Below are 16,272 nucleotides of genomic sequence, written 5' to 3' on the forward strand. Positions count from 1 at the left end.
CAAACTATGGTATATATATACAAGGAAATAGTACTCAGCCTTAAAAAGGAAGAAAATTCTGACACATGCTACAACATGGATAGAATTTGAGGACATTATGCTAAGTGAAATAAACCAGTCACAAAAAAGATAAATATCATATAATTTCACTTATATGAAACCAAGAATAGTCAAATTCATTGAAACAGAAAATAGAATGGAGGTTCCCAGAGGCTAGAGGGAGTGGGGAATGCAGAGTTGTTTAATTGGTATGGAGAACTTTTGCAAAGTGAAAAAGTTCTGGAGATTGGATGCACGACAATGTGAATATACTTAACTCTACTGAACTGTAGATTTAGAAATGGTTATGATGGTAAATTTTATGCCACAATTAATTTTATCACAATTAAACGAATTTAAAGATTTTTTTTTTTTTTGCATGGGAGAAATATGTTTAAATGCCGATGGAAATAATCCAGTAGAGAGGGAAAAATTGATGATACAGGGGAGAGCGTGGAGAACTGCTGGCATCAGGACTCTGAGTAGGTGAGAAGGGATGAGATTTAGCAAAGGGTTGTGGGGAGCAAGCTTTGGCTTTAGAGAGGAACATGGACCTTTCATCTATTGCCATAGGAAGGAAGGCAGAACAGAAGGGTCTGGATCTGGGTGTGTGGATGTGGAGGTAGGTGGGAGCTTACAGAAGTTCTCTTCTGCTGGCTTCTACTTTCTCAGTGATGCTAGAAGCTGAGTGTGAGGACAGAGGAGGGTATGTTAATGAGCTAGGAGGATAAGAAAAGTTGGGGAATAGAGAGTGGCTGCTGAGCAGCATTGAGGGTACCACGGGATGTGTGGAAATGAATTTAAATTCCTTGCAGTGAATTTGGAATGCAATCAGCCAGAAGTGAGTACGTTGGCTCCAGAGGGCTCTATGGGTGCACAATCTGAGGCTCCTGCGAGAAGCTACGATTAACAGCAGAGATTTCATCTTATTCTGAGTTTAGAATTTGAAAAATTAAAGGGCCTATCAGGTGACAATACACTTCTAAGTATTATAAAAATAATTTAAAAGAAATCTCGGTGGTAGAAGGCATGGATCAGAAACCTGCTATGACTCCGTCACCATGGCTGTAGCATGCTTTCTCATCAGCCAAGTGTGATGAGGGCTGCGGCCACCCTGCCTGTTCTCCCAGGCCGTGCTCCAAGGATCCCCGTGACAATCTCTAAGACTGATACCCCACTCTTCACTGCTTGTGATGGAGAGGGTGGTGTGACAGTCCCCGAGGACGATGAGCAGTGGACTCTGGGAGAGCCTTAGCTAAATCCTGCTTTACAGGCCTAAAGTCCTCCAACTGCCGACATGCAGATAACGATGTTGGTGAGGAAAAAACAGGATTAGCAAGCAAGTTGTCATTTCCCCGCCCCGTGGTCTTTAAGTAAATCACACCGAGATCTTGTGATCCTTCCCTAGAAAGATGATAGTGATGATGATGATAGCAGTTAAGACTTAGATAGCCAGGTACTGTTTACTGTTCATGGAAACCTCATAACAACCCTAACATCTAATGCTTGCTCACTATTTTAACATTTATTAGAGAGAGAGAGATGTCCATTGAACTCACCTCCAATGAAGTAATATAATTATAATTGGCTGTTACCTCTGCCTATCATTTCTGCCCAGGTGAAGCAATTTAAAAAATTGAAATAAGTCAGCTGGTTGCCAGAAAAAAATCTGTATTCATTCAACTTCTAAAAGAATGGCTGGGACTTTTGAACAAAGGAAAAATCTCATGCATCTGTGTGTGGTATATGACTTTTAAAAAATAACCTTTTAGTAAGAGAATAAATCATTAGTAGGGATATCCTTTGACTTAGCATTTTGAAATTTCTATCTCATTGCTTAATATAACTAATCCAAAATAACCTAGCTCAGAAAAGAGAGTCACCCATGACTTTGGGAAGATCCTAAAACAGATATGAGCCCACTACCAAGACCATCCTTGGTTCTGACGTGGGGTGTGATGTCTGTCAGCACCTCTCCCAGTGTGTGGAATGAGAAGCTCCTTGTATGTCCCAACCTATCCAAGGCAAGACATGCATCTTTGTCATTGCTTGGTTTTTAAAAACAAAAACTATTTATTTGTTTTGATTTGTTTTTAAATGAACAAAAATAAAACAGAATGCTCTTATCTGGGTTTCTAATACTATTCTTCAATAAAAGGAACCAGGCCTTCTTTGGTGAAATGGCTGATTGTAGGACTAGCGCAGGGAGTTTACAAGATAAGCCTGGAGCTTCATGTTGATTCAGAAAGTAAGAAAATACTAATTTCAAATATAACAATAATAATGATAAACATTTATTGAGTTCTCGCTTTGCATTAGCTCTATGCTAAATGTTTACATTTAATTCTTGCCACCTCCCTGTGAGGAGGTATTATTTTCCTTACCTTACAGCTGGGGAAAGGCAGCCTCCAAAAGTCAAAGTAACAAGACCTAGGACAGGGTTTAGTGAGTGCCGAGCTAAACTTTAACCCAGATGCAAAAGTTAGTGTGCTACTGCATGTGTTCGTGCTCTCCCCAGACTTACTTTTAAATTTTGTTTTGTTGGTTTGCCCTCTACTAAATTACAGCCAGCCTCTATACATCTTTACCCTCTCCCAGCCACAATCTCCATCCTCCAGTTATCAATCTTTTGTTGTCAACCGATCAAACACTGTTTAGTTAGTACTTCTGTTTCTGCCACAATTGCATATTTCTAGAAAAATGTTTGAATTTTGCATCAACTGACCCCTTCTTTTTTAGTATCTCCTTGTTGCACATCTCAGTTTGTAAACAGATACCTTCTCAACTCTTTCCAGTGATTCTCTAGCAAATGTCTTAGAGAAGGTCTTCTCCTGAAAGACAGCTGGAGCAAGAAACTCTCCAGGACCTTATTTTGGATCTGTAAACAGAAAAGCAAGGTGAACCAATCCCAGATTCCCCAGCCCCCTTTGGTGGAGACTCCACTTGCAAGGGCTGACTCTTTACTCCTCTGCTTCTTCCCACAGGTAGACACAACAGAGTGAAATTGTAGAACACCAAAGACAAAGTCTTAAAAATACAAAATGTTCCAGAGAACACTCAAAGAGCTAGATGGGTAGCTGAGCTCTTTACAACGATGGACACCAGAAGACAAATGGAATAATATCTACAAAGTTATTCCGAGGAAGGAAATAACTGACAACCTAGAATTCTACACCCAGCAAAAATATTTTTTCCAAAAATGAAGGTAAAATAAAGAAACTTCCAGACCACAAAAGCTAAGGGAACTTGTCACTAGAGGACCTATATTAAAGGGACTTTTAAAAGACGTACATCAGGGAAATGGAAAGTGATCCCAGGTGGGAGGTCTGATATGCAAAAGGAGAAGGAGAAGGAGAAGGAGAAGGAGAAGGAGAAGGAGAAGGAGAAGGAGAAGAAGAAGAAGAAGAAGAAGAAGAAAAGAAAGAAGAAGAAGAAGAAGAAGAAGAAGAAGAAGAAGAAGAAGAAGAAGAAGAAGAAGAAGAAGAAGAAGAAGAAGAAGAAGAAGAAGAAGAGAATTTATAAAAAATGATAAACAAGCAGGTGAATCTAAATGAAAATGACTGCATAAAAAAAATAAATATGTCTTGAGGGATTAAAAAAGCAAAACAGAATTAAAATGTGTGACAACAACAATAAACAAGTGGGAGATAAATGTAGTTAAAGTATCCTAAGGTCCTCGTGTTATCAAGGAAGAAGTAAGGGTGATGTTAACTTTAGAAAAAAACTCTAGTAAGTAAACATGCTACAATTTCTAGAGCAATCAGTAATACAATAGGAAACACTGTGCTTAACTTTCAAGAAATAGACAAAAATTAAATTGAAAAATTCAAAAGAAAGCAGGAAAGACAGGTAAAATGAACATAGAATGAGTGGAACAAATAAAATACACAATATAAGATGTGGATTTAAACTCAAACTTACCAGTAACATCTTTAAACACAGATGGACTAAATGCCTAGTGAAAAGGCAAAGACTACTATACCGGATGCTATGGATTGAAAGGTGTCTCCCCAAAAGACGTTGAAGTCCTAACCCCAGTATCTGTCAGTGTGATCTTAATTGGAAATTAGCTTAACAGATAATCAAGTTAAGCTGAGGTCATTAGCGTGGGCCCTAATCCAATATCACTGGTCTCCTTATAAAAAAGGGAAATTTGGACACAGAGACAGACACTTAGAGAGGGAAGACAACAGGAGAATGCCACCTAAAAGCCAAGGAACACCTGAGGCCATCAGAAGCTAGGAGAGAGGCCTCAGACAGATTCTCTTTTCACAAGCCTCAGAAGGAACTAACCAAGCCAACTTCTTGATCTTGGATTTCTAGCCGCCAGAACTATGAAGCAATAAATTTCTATCATTTAAGCCACCCAATTTGTTCTTTTTTGTTACAGCAGCCCTAGGAAACTAATATACGAATTAAAAAAAAAAAAATTTTGTTCTCCCCAGCTCCCTTCCCCCCCGCCCACACCTGTTTGATAAGGACAGCTCTGTCCATGTCCCTGCCCATGGGTTTCCTTGGGGCCACATTCTTCCTTTAGGCTCCTAGTCTTTGTTCCTACAGAACTCTCTCACAGTTCTGAGGAGAAGCCTAAGGGAGCACAGTCAGGGAAAATAGAATACCTCACCATGTTCAACCTCAGATGTTAGTCTAAAAACCTGCCTGTTGGAAATGCAAATCAGCTCCAACAATAAGAAGTTTGTAGCCAATGACCTAATTCCATTCCTAGGAATCAGTCTGTTTCTGGGTTTACTCTTGCCTTTTTCTCTCTACATTTGTAGAAGGAAATATAGAGAGAAAAGGGAAGGAAAGGCAGGTATCCTTTGGCTTTGAGACCTGCCTCAGCAACATGCCCCTCAGTCAAATCTGAGAGCCTAGTTGAAAAATCTTTGCACTAAAACTTCCCTAGAGAAATATACTGCCTGCATCATAATGAAGACAGAGGGGATGTGTGTGGATGTGGGAGGGGAATGGTCTGGTTCCCTTGTGCCTTTCAGAAGTGCAAATGGGGTGTTGGGTTCAGATTCTCCTCTGGGCCCAGAGAGGTGCTGAAATTGGTGAAGTGCACAGGGGTGAAAGTGGGGGTGGGGCAGAGGAGGGGTTGCTGCTGCTCCACCTGGGGTGAGGCCAGAAGAATGGTTTAATTTCCTCCTGATAGAGGGAAGCCAAGAAGGAAAACAATGAAGCTGATATACTTCATGAGTATCCAGAGGGAGAAGGAAGAAAAACAAAAACAAAAACGCTATCACTGGATAAAGTGGAATTCAGAAAACCAGATCTATTTGTGAGAATTATTTAATGGAATGCTGTCTGCTATGTCCCGTGACCTCAATAACCTTGAGTAGAGATCACACTTTTCAAGAAATGCTTGGTGTGACTGGGTTGCTTACAGGAACCGTGAGAGGGCCAAGTCTATGCATCAGTGGGCATGGAGTCAAAGCAGTCTGCCCTGCAGATGAGACAAGGGACGTGGGACACCTGGTTACAGGCACCCTCTATACAGCAGAACACAGAACAGAAGGATCTGGAGCTAGCTTATATGGGTCCACAGAAAAGATTGTTAGATTTTCAGGAATACATCAAGGTGATTGTTAAACACAGGGGAAAATAGAAAACTTAAATATATATACTTATGGAGTGTTAATTAAAGTATATTCAAAACAAAGATAATGGAGACTCAAAACTCATCACTTCCTAATTATGTTACTATCGAATCTGTATGGACTATGGGAATGCAGATGCCAGGGTGGGCTGCTGCATATCTTTTCCCAACTCTGTGTTCAGCGACGTCACACTGGTGCCTTGAAATTGGCCATGTTGGGAATATTTAGACCTTGAAAATTGGCAAATGCTACAAATTAGGGCTGTATTTATTACTTTGTTGACTTACAGACTTAAAAAATGTTAAAAAATACTGGTTAAACTTAAACATGTGTCTTACCTGTAGCTGTTACACTGTAAATAGCACCAAAAAACAGAATATTTTTGTGTTCAAAACTATTATCCAATTCAGCAGAGAAGTCACTCGTTCACATTTTTGACAGAAGAGTGAAGTTCTAACATACATCTTCACTTTTATGTTTGTTTTACTCCTTAACGTAAGTGAAAATATCAACTAACGCTCATGTCAGAGTCACACTCAGAATACTGGAAACATTTTACGAGCATACCCCTACGCCTGACCCACTGCTGACCCACTGCTGACCCTCAACCCTGACCTACTGCTGACCCTCAACCTTGACCCCTGCTCCAGCCCTGGGGTACGGGAGGAGGGCAACAGGAGACCACAGGAAAGACAGTTCCTGCCCTCAGCGTTGCACACTGTTAGGCCATAGGGAATGGTCCCTGCCTTGTGCCTGTGTAATCGTTTTCCCCCATGGACCACAGGTGGCACTCCATACCTACCATCAACAAGAGAGGGACCTTGAAAATAGGCACAGGAAAAGTTATTAGATACCCATTCTTCCCTTGCCTATAATTAGGCTGCTTTTAGTGTTCATAAATATGACTCTAAGGCAATAGAAGATCTGGATAATCAAAGAAGCATTGAAATCATTTCAACAGTTCTAAGAAAATACATTTTAGAAAGAAACATTAAGCAAGCGTTGAAACAAACAAAATAAGCCCTTTTTACTTAAGCTCGGGCATATTCTTAATTGACTTCCTTGTTACACAGTGCCAAGAGCACATCCTTTTGGGCGGGGCAGGGCAGGGGAGATGACAATAAGAAACCGGGAAGAAAACAAAATTTTGTGTTTACCCATGTTCATTAGAAAGTTACTTTCTGTATAAAATAAATTTTCCAGTTAACAGAGGACTGTTCATTAAGTACTTAGCAGAGGCTGCCGGCTATTCCTAAACATCCATGCTCCCTTCTTCCTTTAATAATGCAATCCCTGAATTTTAGGTTATCACCTGGTCACCTAGCCCTATGTTTTCCTGTCTCTCTTGGGGCTACCTGTGGCCAAATGACTAAGTTCTGGCCAGTGAGATGCAAGAATGACTAGTGTGTGTAACTTTGATGGCTAGGCCCTTAAAGGTGCCATTACCTCTGTCCCCATTCTGCTGGCTGTTTTCGTTGGACCACGGAAACTGAAGGATTCATTTTAGAGCACGAGATAGAGACTTGGTGTTAAGATAGCGGAGCAATAATATAGAAGGATCCTGGGTCCCCAACACCAGGGAGTCATCAGCCCCACATGGCCTTTCCAGACTTTAACATGAGAGAGAAATTAGTTTCTATCATCCTTAAGTCACTGTTATTTGGCTTTTGTTACAGCAGCTGACTTTGTATCGTGAATAACTTAATTGCCAACATTTTAGAACATTTTAACTATTTGTTTTTAATATTTCAGGGCTGATAATCTTTCTAGAACATGTTACACTTTTCTTAACTTATTAAATAGAGCAAACAGAACATAATTTATTCTTTTCTGAGTTGGGAAGCATAATTCCTATTCTGAACAATAATACAAGGAGATTGCAAAGTGTAGAGGGCTGACGGTAAGTGGCCTCAGGCTGAGAGGCGTGGTTGATTCATATCTAATTCCTAAAGTCTTTCTGACGCCCCTCACTATCCAACTATCAAGAATCAAATAAAAAAATACACATAAAGTGCTTTGGCCGAGAGCCTTAAACATAGAAGTGCTCAATAAATGTCAAGTATGACTATTATTGCTATTATTATTACGTATTGGAGACAAGGAGCTATTTTTAAAACCCAGGACTTTTTTTCTGCTTAAATCAGAATTGCAATCATAAAGACACAGAAACTGGAAATCCCACTGTGTGGTGACATTGAATCATCTGCCTCTATAGAATGGAAGTTACGATTTTTCCTTGGTGCTGACTCTCTCTCTCTTTATCTCTTTAAAAAGACCGCGATGGTGTTTTCAGTCATGGAATCTACCCGTTGACCTTGCAGAGTCTTTGAATGAAGGACCTAAACCTATAGTGGATGCTTCAAACTGAGATGTAAATATTCTGTTTGATAATGAAGAAGGCTCTTTTCATGGCAGTCAGAGCACAGCGCTTCAGAGAAAATACAATGTTAAGAGGTGTTTGCTTCCTTTGACTAGAGTGAGAAGGGACAGTAAGGCCATAAAAAGATGTTCTCACAGCAGTGAGCATGTCCCAGCAATGATGCTGCTGGCCGAGGCCAAGAAAGAGATGGCCAGATGGGCCCTGGGAGGAGGCATGACCTATGACCTCTGGAGCACTGACATCTGACTGTTGGTTGAACTCTTCCTTTCCTGCCTGTAATTCACTTATGTTATTCTCAAGACTCAGAGAAGGGGTTAAATGTCACAGCCTGTGTTAGCTGTGCTTAGATCTTAAGGGAGAGGCTTGTGCCTTACTGGAGAGAGTTCCCACTTGTGCAGGGGCAGTGATTAACAGAGCAGCTTGGTATGGCACCAGGCAAGAAGTGACAAGCTCAAACAGCGTAGACCTGTGATACAGTCAGTACAACCAGATGTTCTAAGAATCTCCTGTGGACGAGCTTGACAAAGGCTCAAAAACTTATCATTTTATTATGACAATATTGTTAGTGTAAATATACCACAATGTCATTATTGATATGACAAAATTATATTGTTATTTATTATTTTATAATATTGATAACATTGTATATTTTATTGTTCTATATTATTACTATATTATCGTAGAATTATAATGATAATTATTATTATCCTCTTGGTGTCCAGCTGTGTGCGAAGGCTTCTCCCCTCAAATATCTTCCCCTTTAAATCTAAAGTTGTTAATAAACAGCTATAATTGAGCTTGTAAGAAATGCATCTATAGTAAAGATAAAGAGACTCAGGGAGCTCTTGAAAGCATATTAGTAGTAATAAAATACAAGATCTTTAATGGTAGACCAACTAATATCTTATTCTGCTTGCTCAGGATTTTTTTTTTTGACAGCTTCTGGCTCCTCAACTGTGTCCAGATCGTTAAAATTGCCAAACTAGTGGCCATTTGGTAAATGGAATGAAACTGTACTGTTTCTCTGCTGGCTTCTCTACAATTAAAACCCTTTTGTTAATGGCAAATGGGGCTTCAGTGTCTAAGAAATTGTCAAAATAAAACTGGAAAGACTTAATAGGCTGCCAACTTTATCTTGGCAAATCCTGACAATATACAACACTAAAAAAAATAAAAAATAAATAAAATAAATAAAATAAAATAATAAAATAAACTTTAACACCAAAATAGTAGAAAGCAGATATTTCAGAATGAAGAATAATCCTTTAAGTGGAATCACTTTAGCTTTATGAAGACTTTCAAATGGTTCTTATTTTTCTCACGTCATCATGAGTGGGCTGGAACTTCATGCAGACCGGCACCTGGTTTGCAGCAATTCTTTTGAATACTAAGCCCATGGCTTAGTTGTCTGGGAGCCGCTCACCTGAAATAATTCCCACACATCTCCCCAAATATATGAAAGGTGGACACAAGGAAGATCTATGGCCAGCTGTCCCCAGAAAGGAAACCGCGTGAGGCGTGGCCCCAAGACCTGCTTTCTTCGTGCAAGGTCTGTATCATCAGCTAACCCTCCCAAAAGCTTTCTTTCTGCCCTGAGGTGTCTCTGAGTGTTAGGAGTACTGAAAACCGCCCTTCTAAGGAGACAGGAAAATTGCAAAGTCGGGTTCATTCCATGAAGTGAATTTCCATTTTTCCTGGCCCCAGAAATGCTGTGTCTGTCAGTAATTTTCATTCTTGGGTCACAGCTCCCAGGGGAGTAGGAGAAAGGCCAAACAGAAGAAGAAAAGTTTTCAGTGTGTTTCTTCAGATCCTGGATTTGTTCCCTGGCTCTATAAACAGAAAGGCTGCCTGGCTCCAGCCTTCCAGATTCAAGTCCCAGACTCCGGCAACTATGCAGGTAGCTGAGTAGGGAGACCTGCCCTGTGCCAGCTTCAGAGACACAATCCTGAAGCCAATGTGCCCATGATAAAAAAAGGAGGCTCTCTTTGCTAGAGAAATAACCAGTGACAGAAAACTTTACCTCAGGAGATAGTTGAGTAAAAGCTTCATTTACTAAAACCAATGACCTCCCCCCACGTCCCGCCCCCATCTACCGTTTTTATTTCACAGCAGTTGGAAGAACTGCAGAGAACCAAAAGGATAAAGCCTGAATCATTACCAGTTCTTCCCGAAACTGTGTCTTTCTGCTGACCTGAAATAATTTCCATACATTTTCCTAAATATACAGGAGCTAATTGCCAATTTGCATTTTGGTTCGAGTTATTCAGATCTCGAGATGGAAACACAAGCTTTTTATTTCAAGAAAAGTAAATGAAGGAAAACTTCAAAAGCTCATTTTCTAATGCCTGAAAGGGTTGCAAAGAACAAGCTCAGTCTTTTCTCTCCAGTAGCATCCTCAAAAACATCTCAGAGGAGAAGCTAATTCTCGGGTCTGGGTTGCTTTAGTGATTGCAGTTGTATCAGAGAAGTTATTCTCCAGACCTCACCCTCTCCAAATCATTGATTCTTAAAAGGGTCATGGGGTTTTAATTTTGCCTGATATGCCTCCTAGTAGCCAAACTTGATGTCAGCAACTTTTATAAGCAGGAAACTATGAATTAACACCCTGTGTTTTCACCATGAGCTCCCCTTGTTAAGGCTCTATTTGGGAAAACTCTTCAATGTCCTTTGACACAAGTCTGCTCCCATTATTAATTTAAATGTCTCAGGGATATCATCTGCTTCTACTAAAATAAGTGACAAATGAGTTCTGGAAAATGGTTTCGAGAGCCATCCTAACAGGCACAGTTAGGGGAAAGCTCAGTGTCTGAAACATTAATTTAGATGTGAGGCTGAATAATGTGCGTTTAGCTCTGACCCTAAAATCTGCTCGCCTTACAACTTTCCCCATCTGGTGTAATTTGCTTTTTCCACTTGCAAAAATGCACACGACAGCGACAGCATGCATTATGTGCCATGTTGTAGCAATGAGGCCTCATCCACCGCATGCTCCATTGACAGAAGCTTATTGATCCTGTCTCTACCCAGCTCCCAACCTTTCATCGCACTGTGCAGTGGAGTTCTGCCCAAGCACCCATACCCCAGCCCAATACCACTTTGGAGAAAGATGATGAAGCCGTACCTTGTACCCAGGTTTCCGCCCTCTTTTCTTTGGGATCTTCACTGCTGGTAAAGAACCAGCTGAAGCAGAATAAAGGTTATGAACTGCCATCTTCACAGGTGTTGAGTGAAGTGGGGGTCGGCCTCGCTTTCTCCCAGGGATCCTCTGAGACTGCATTTCTGCTGGTGCCAGTCTTACAGAAGGAAGTGACAAGCGCTCACAGGCAGAAGAGCTGCTAAGAATTAGTCCAGACACAAAGCAAAACAAAAACAGAAGTGTTTGTTTGGTTTGCAAGGCAAACATAGATCTGGTTTGGTTATTTTGGCCATCCTACCCTTTAGTGGAGGGGAAGACCAAATACGAGAGAGCCAGGCACTACTAGGAGCTTTTATAGTGCCGTTGGGCCCCTGGTATAACTTCAAGGATAGCAAATTTTTCATGGGACTATAGCGAAGTGGGGAAGATACTGGCTAGGTGGAGAAGACGATAGATTCTCAGCTCCAAACACAATCGACAGTGTCACCAGCAACAAAACACTGTGCCGCAACAAGACACAAGACTCTGTGTCTCATGTTCCCCAGTTAGTTCAACTTTGAACTGATATAATAATAGTATTAGATAAATACAACCATTATCTCATATTCATTCCTACCCCTTTGGTTGGGTTATAAATTGTTATGATCTTTTTTCCCCTCGAAAGAAATTTAAGAGTACAAATCAATTGTATTAAAGTTGGTTATGTCTCCCCTTTAAATTGTGGACAGAGATTTACATACAGAAGTGTTCTTTTAAACATGATTTAGAATTGCAAAAATAAAATGGATATAGCCCAAATAACAAGCAATAGAAGAATAGTTGATTTATCTACAGAATAAAACAATCAACTAATTAAAAGCCTTTTAAAATACTCTTAATGACGTGAAGCTGAATGAAAAGTCATCACACAAATTGCACATAAAAATGATCTCAATTATGCAAAAACTTACACAGTGAAAAAGTAGAAGGAAATGTGCTAGAATATTAACAATGACAAAAATGGTGGGACTCTGGGTAACCGTTCACCATGTATGAATTCTTTCTTCCAAGCAGATACCCACGTACTATAATATTCTTAACATTTAAAAAAATACTAATAACAAGCGTCTCTAGTACGGTTAGCTAAATCGACCCCAACCCAGAGAACATAGCAGTACCTTGGGCTCAGGGGTCAGATTTCCTGGAATGTTCCAAAAATGTGACAAATGAGACAGAACTTTTGACTCTAACTCAGGAGTGATATTAGGTCACAAAATTTATTTCTGAGAATTAGTGGTAACTGACAGTGGAAATGAGGCTCTTGCTCAAAAAGCTGCAGAAAAAGAGAGAAAAGCTGATAGAAGCAGACCCTACATCCTGGTCTGGGCGGTACTGCAGGTACCAGATTATTTTGCTTAGGGAGGAAAATATCAAATAGTGGAAATTCTTTAAAAAATTTGAGTGAAATTTTGGACATCCTTTATAAATTTAAATTCACTTTGTTAATTCTCTGAAGAATAACAATATTCTATCAATAATCTTGATTGTTCTTGGAAATATCATACCCAGTAAATAAAACTTTAAAGAATGAATTTATTTATTGACTGCATTGTTAAATAGTTCAGATAGACAGACAAGTTGTTAAGGATATCAATTTTCCCTGTTTTTGTCAGTTTAAGAAAAATACCATATTTCATTGATTCTAAGATGTGTATTTTTCACACATTAACATCTCTGAAATTAGGGTGTACCCTACAGTACTGCAAGCCCATCAGAATCCCATAGGCCCACAGCAGGCTCCAACCTTTTTTGGCACCAGGGACCGGGGCTCCTATGAGAATATAATGCCTGATGATCTGAGGTGGAGCTGAGGCAGTGACGCTAGCGCTGGGGAGCGGCTGCAAATACAGATGAAGCTTCACTCTCTTACCTACCGCTCACCTCCTGCTGTGAGGCCTGTTTCTTAACAGGCCACAGACTAGTATCTGTCCACCGACTGGGGGTTGGGGATCCCTGCCACAGGGAGCATTTTTTCTTAGTGGTACATGAAATAATGACACGTGATATAATCAAAGATATATTAAAGCCAAAGAATTATGATCGACAAACATAAACGTATCAACATGTAAACAAAGAACATCACTCTATTTCTATACTTAATGTCTGTACTCTACAATGCCAACAAATACCCAAAATATTCATTTAAAAAAAAAAAAGAGAGAGAAAGAGAGAGAGAGAGAGAGAGACATCCAAAAACATTGAAGAACCACCAAAATTTATCCAGTAAGATTTTTGCTGTATGAAACTTGGTTTGAGTCCCATTTTAAACTATCATAATTAAGTTTCTTCTTCTTCATTATTAGTTTATCCTTATACATGTTAGAAACAGGAATTTTTCCTAGTCTAGGACATGTTTCTCTACCTTTCTACTTTGCCTCTAAAGAGGTCAGCGAAGTATCTACTAACATCGAGAGCAAAAGTCAACAAGAAAAAAACCACGATCAGAGAAGGCATCGAATCTCCTTGCTCTCCTGGAAATGAGAGTCTTCTTGAAGGGTCAGTTGCTGCATTCCTTCACTGGTGACTCGGGATGCTCTGCTAAGTGAGAGACTCCCTCGCAAAACTCTTCTTGTTGAATAGGTTTTGAAGAAAACAAATTAATAAGCACGTTATCCTAAAAGTTTGTATCACTCAAAATTATACTTAACTATCCCCAAATTCCTCAATATGCCAGAAAAATTTCTTCGGAAGAAAATCATCTTTTAAACTGGGGTTTTCTGTGGTTCTACTTCTCTCTCCCTACTGGGAAGAAAAACCAGGACTTGTGTTACTTTCCATTTCTTTCCATAGAAACACATCCGTCTTAGGATTATGAAGGACCTTCCAGATAACTAAATCTGATCAACAAATTTCATGCTAATGGAGCAACGGTGAACCATTTTGATGGCATAGTAGGTATCTCAGCAATTGGGGAGATACTTGGAGAGAGGAAATCTTCCCAGTTTCTTCAAGTCACCACATCTAAATGATTATATAGTTCATTTATTAGAAAGATACTGTTTCCCAATTCCTTAACACAAATAAATAGTTTTAAGTAACAAGACAGATGACTTAAAAATTGAAGAGGTTATTTTAACCATGGAAGATTCTCTAAATGTCTCCTTGGAATAATTTTTAAAAGTTGGGGAAAAATACTTACTTAAAAGTGATCTTTCAATAACAGATTTTGGAAAAGATGGTGGCAAAAGTTAAAATCCCCCAAACCTCCTTTTCCAAAATTAAGACATGAATAACTACAATTTAAAAAGTAAAAATAGCATAGATCTATACTGAAAGTAAGAGAGTCCAAATTCTTGGAATCTTAGAATGCAGTGGAAACAAGGCAGATGGGAATTTCTTAGGGAAAATACAACTATGGAAGATAGTGACAATTTATCATATGCTTAAAGAAAAGATCAAAAGTAACAGAAAAGAAAAGAAAAATACTCAAAGATATATTAAGAGGCTCTCTTCCAGAATGAAGGGGATCTCTGTGTCTTAAGAAAATTTCTTTAAGAATGGATAACAATAAATCTTAACAAAAATAATATACTTAAAGGCAATAGAAAAAATCTATAAGGATTTAGACAAAACAACATTGGTCTGATTGCTTATTCCTGTAGCATACCGCTGTTTGTTTTTCCCCATTTACCATGGTAAATGGGGAAAAACAAATGGGAAAAACAAACAGCGGTATGCTACAGGAATAAGTAATCAGATCAATGTAAAAGTTAGTCCAGAAATTAAACATATATTAAGTTTTCATTAGTTTAAAATTTAGGACCATTTTATATCAACACAGGAAAGCTCAATAAATGATTTATGATGACTGGCATTTAGAAATTAATAAAATTTAAGCTATATTTCAGCAATACAAATTCTAGAGATATCTAAGATTAAAATATAAAAAAAATAATAAAAGAAACATTAAGAAGTACTGAAGACAATATAGGTCAACATTTTTATACCCTTGGGGTGGCAATAGACTTTCTAAGTGTGATAGAAAACTCAGAAAGTAGAAATGGAAAGACTGATAGAAATAACTACATAAAACTCAAATATTTTCATATATCAAAAGTAAAATCATGAAAAAGTTTGAAGATAAATAAAAATTTGAGGAAACTATTTGCTATATATGAACCAACAAAAACAAAGAACACTCTAATAGAAAAAAATGAGCAAAGGACACAATTCACGAAAATAAAAAAGAGAGAGAAAAGAAAGAGAAATAAGTGGTCAATTATCACAAGAAAAGAGTCTAAGTTTTACTGGTAACTTCCCAAGAAAGTAAATCGAGATATCACTTGTCACTTATCAGACAGAAAAATGTGAATAAGCCTGACAATACTCTGTTAGTGAGATCTCTCCAAAGAAGATAATCTGAGAAGAACACAAAGATATGTGGCCAAGGATATTTTTTTCACATTGTTTATAATAGCGAAACACTGAAAACAATCAAAATGTCTGTCAAGACTGCCTTAGTTTAAATTATTTCACATTTCTAAATGGAATACTTTATAATTTAAGTATACATGTGTGTATATACATATATGCATGCATATGTGAATATTATGAAATAGTATATATAGTATGATTCTATTCATATATTTTTACATAAAGAGATATAGATAAATCTGCATGTGTTTAGGCATAAAAAGAGGTCAGGGAAAAGTCATCAAAAGGCTGATGGTCATTGTCTCTGAGCAGTAAAATATTGAAAGGTGTTTTTGCTTTCTTCTTTGTACCATTTTGTATTGTTTGAATTTTTTTAACCATAGATAGAAAAATAATATAAAAAGAAAAATTAACAATGAGTGAATTATTCTCATTCTCTGGAAGTTTCTATTGGAAATTTGTGCCTCTTTAGATGGCCTTTTGTTTTCTTGTTTTCTAATGGTTTGGCTCCTGAACCACAGAACTTCGCTGGCCACTGCTTTAACATCTTAAACAAATTGTAACAAAAAGGTAAAAAAGACTTTACCATAAAAGATATTACAGAAGATTTTCAGAGCTAAAAAGGATTTCAATAAACAGATAGTAAACAGAGTGCTCCACCGGACCCCTGAGAGAACAAGCTCACCATCCTCACCCTCTTTGGT

The 16,272-nt window shown here is 38.5% G+C and overlaps 1 protein-coding gene across 6 annotated transcripts in view; it reads right to left on the reverse strand.

Annotated features, from left to right (window-relative positions):
- SCML4 (Scm polycomb group protein like 4) overlaps nt 1-16,272 on the reverse strand; it is an 89,676-nt gene that overhangs the window by 35,017 nt on the left and 38,387 nt on the right. For 3 of the 6 annotated variants that reach the window (XM_039869812.1, XM_039869828.1, XM_039869838.1), the window contains exon 2: nt 11,141-11,351. The exons of 1 other annotated variant lie outside the window; for it this stretch is intronic. In XM_039869812.1, coding sequence (XP_039725746.1) covers nt 11,141-11,296 — 156 coding nt within the window. In that variant the 5' untranslated portion in view covers nt 11,297-11,351. Of the gene's footprint in view, nt 1-11,140; nt 11,355-16,272 lie in introns of all 6 variants that reach the window. 2 more of the 6 variants (XM_039869820.1, XM_039869849.1) reach the window with 1 other exon arrangement.

The sequence above is a fragment of the Pteropus medius genome, unplaced genomic scaffold (assembly GCF_902729225.1).
Source record: "Pteropus medius unplaced genomic scaffold, Ma_sr-lr_union100, whole genome shotgun sequence".
NCBI classification, from domain to species: domain Eukaryota; kingdom Metazoa; phylum Chordata; class Mammalia; order Chiroptera; family Pteropodidae; genus Pteropus; species Pteropus medius.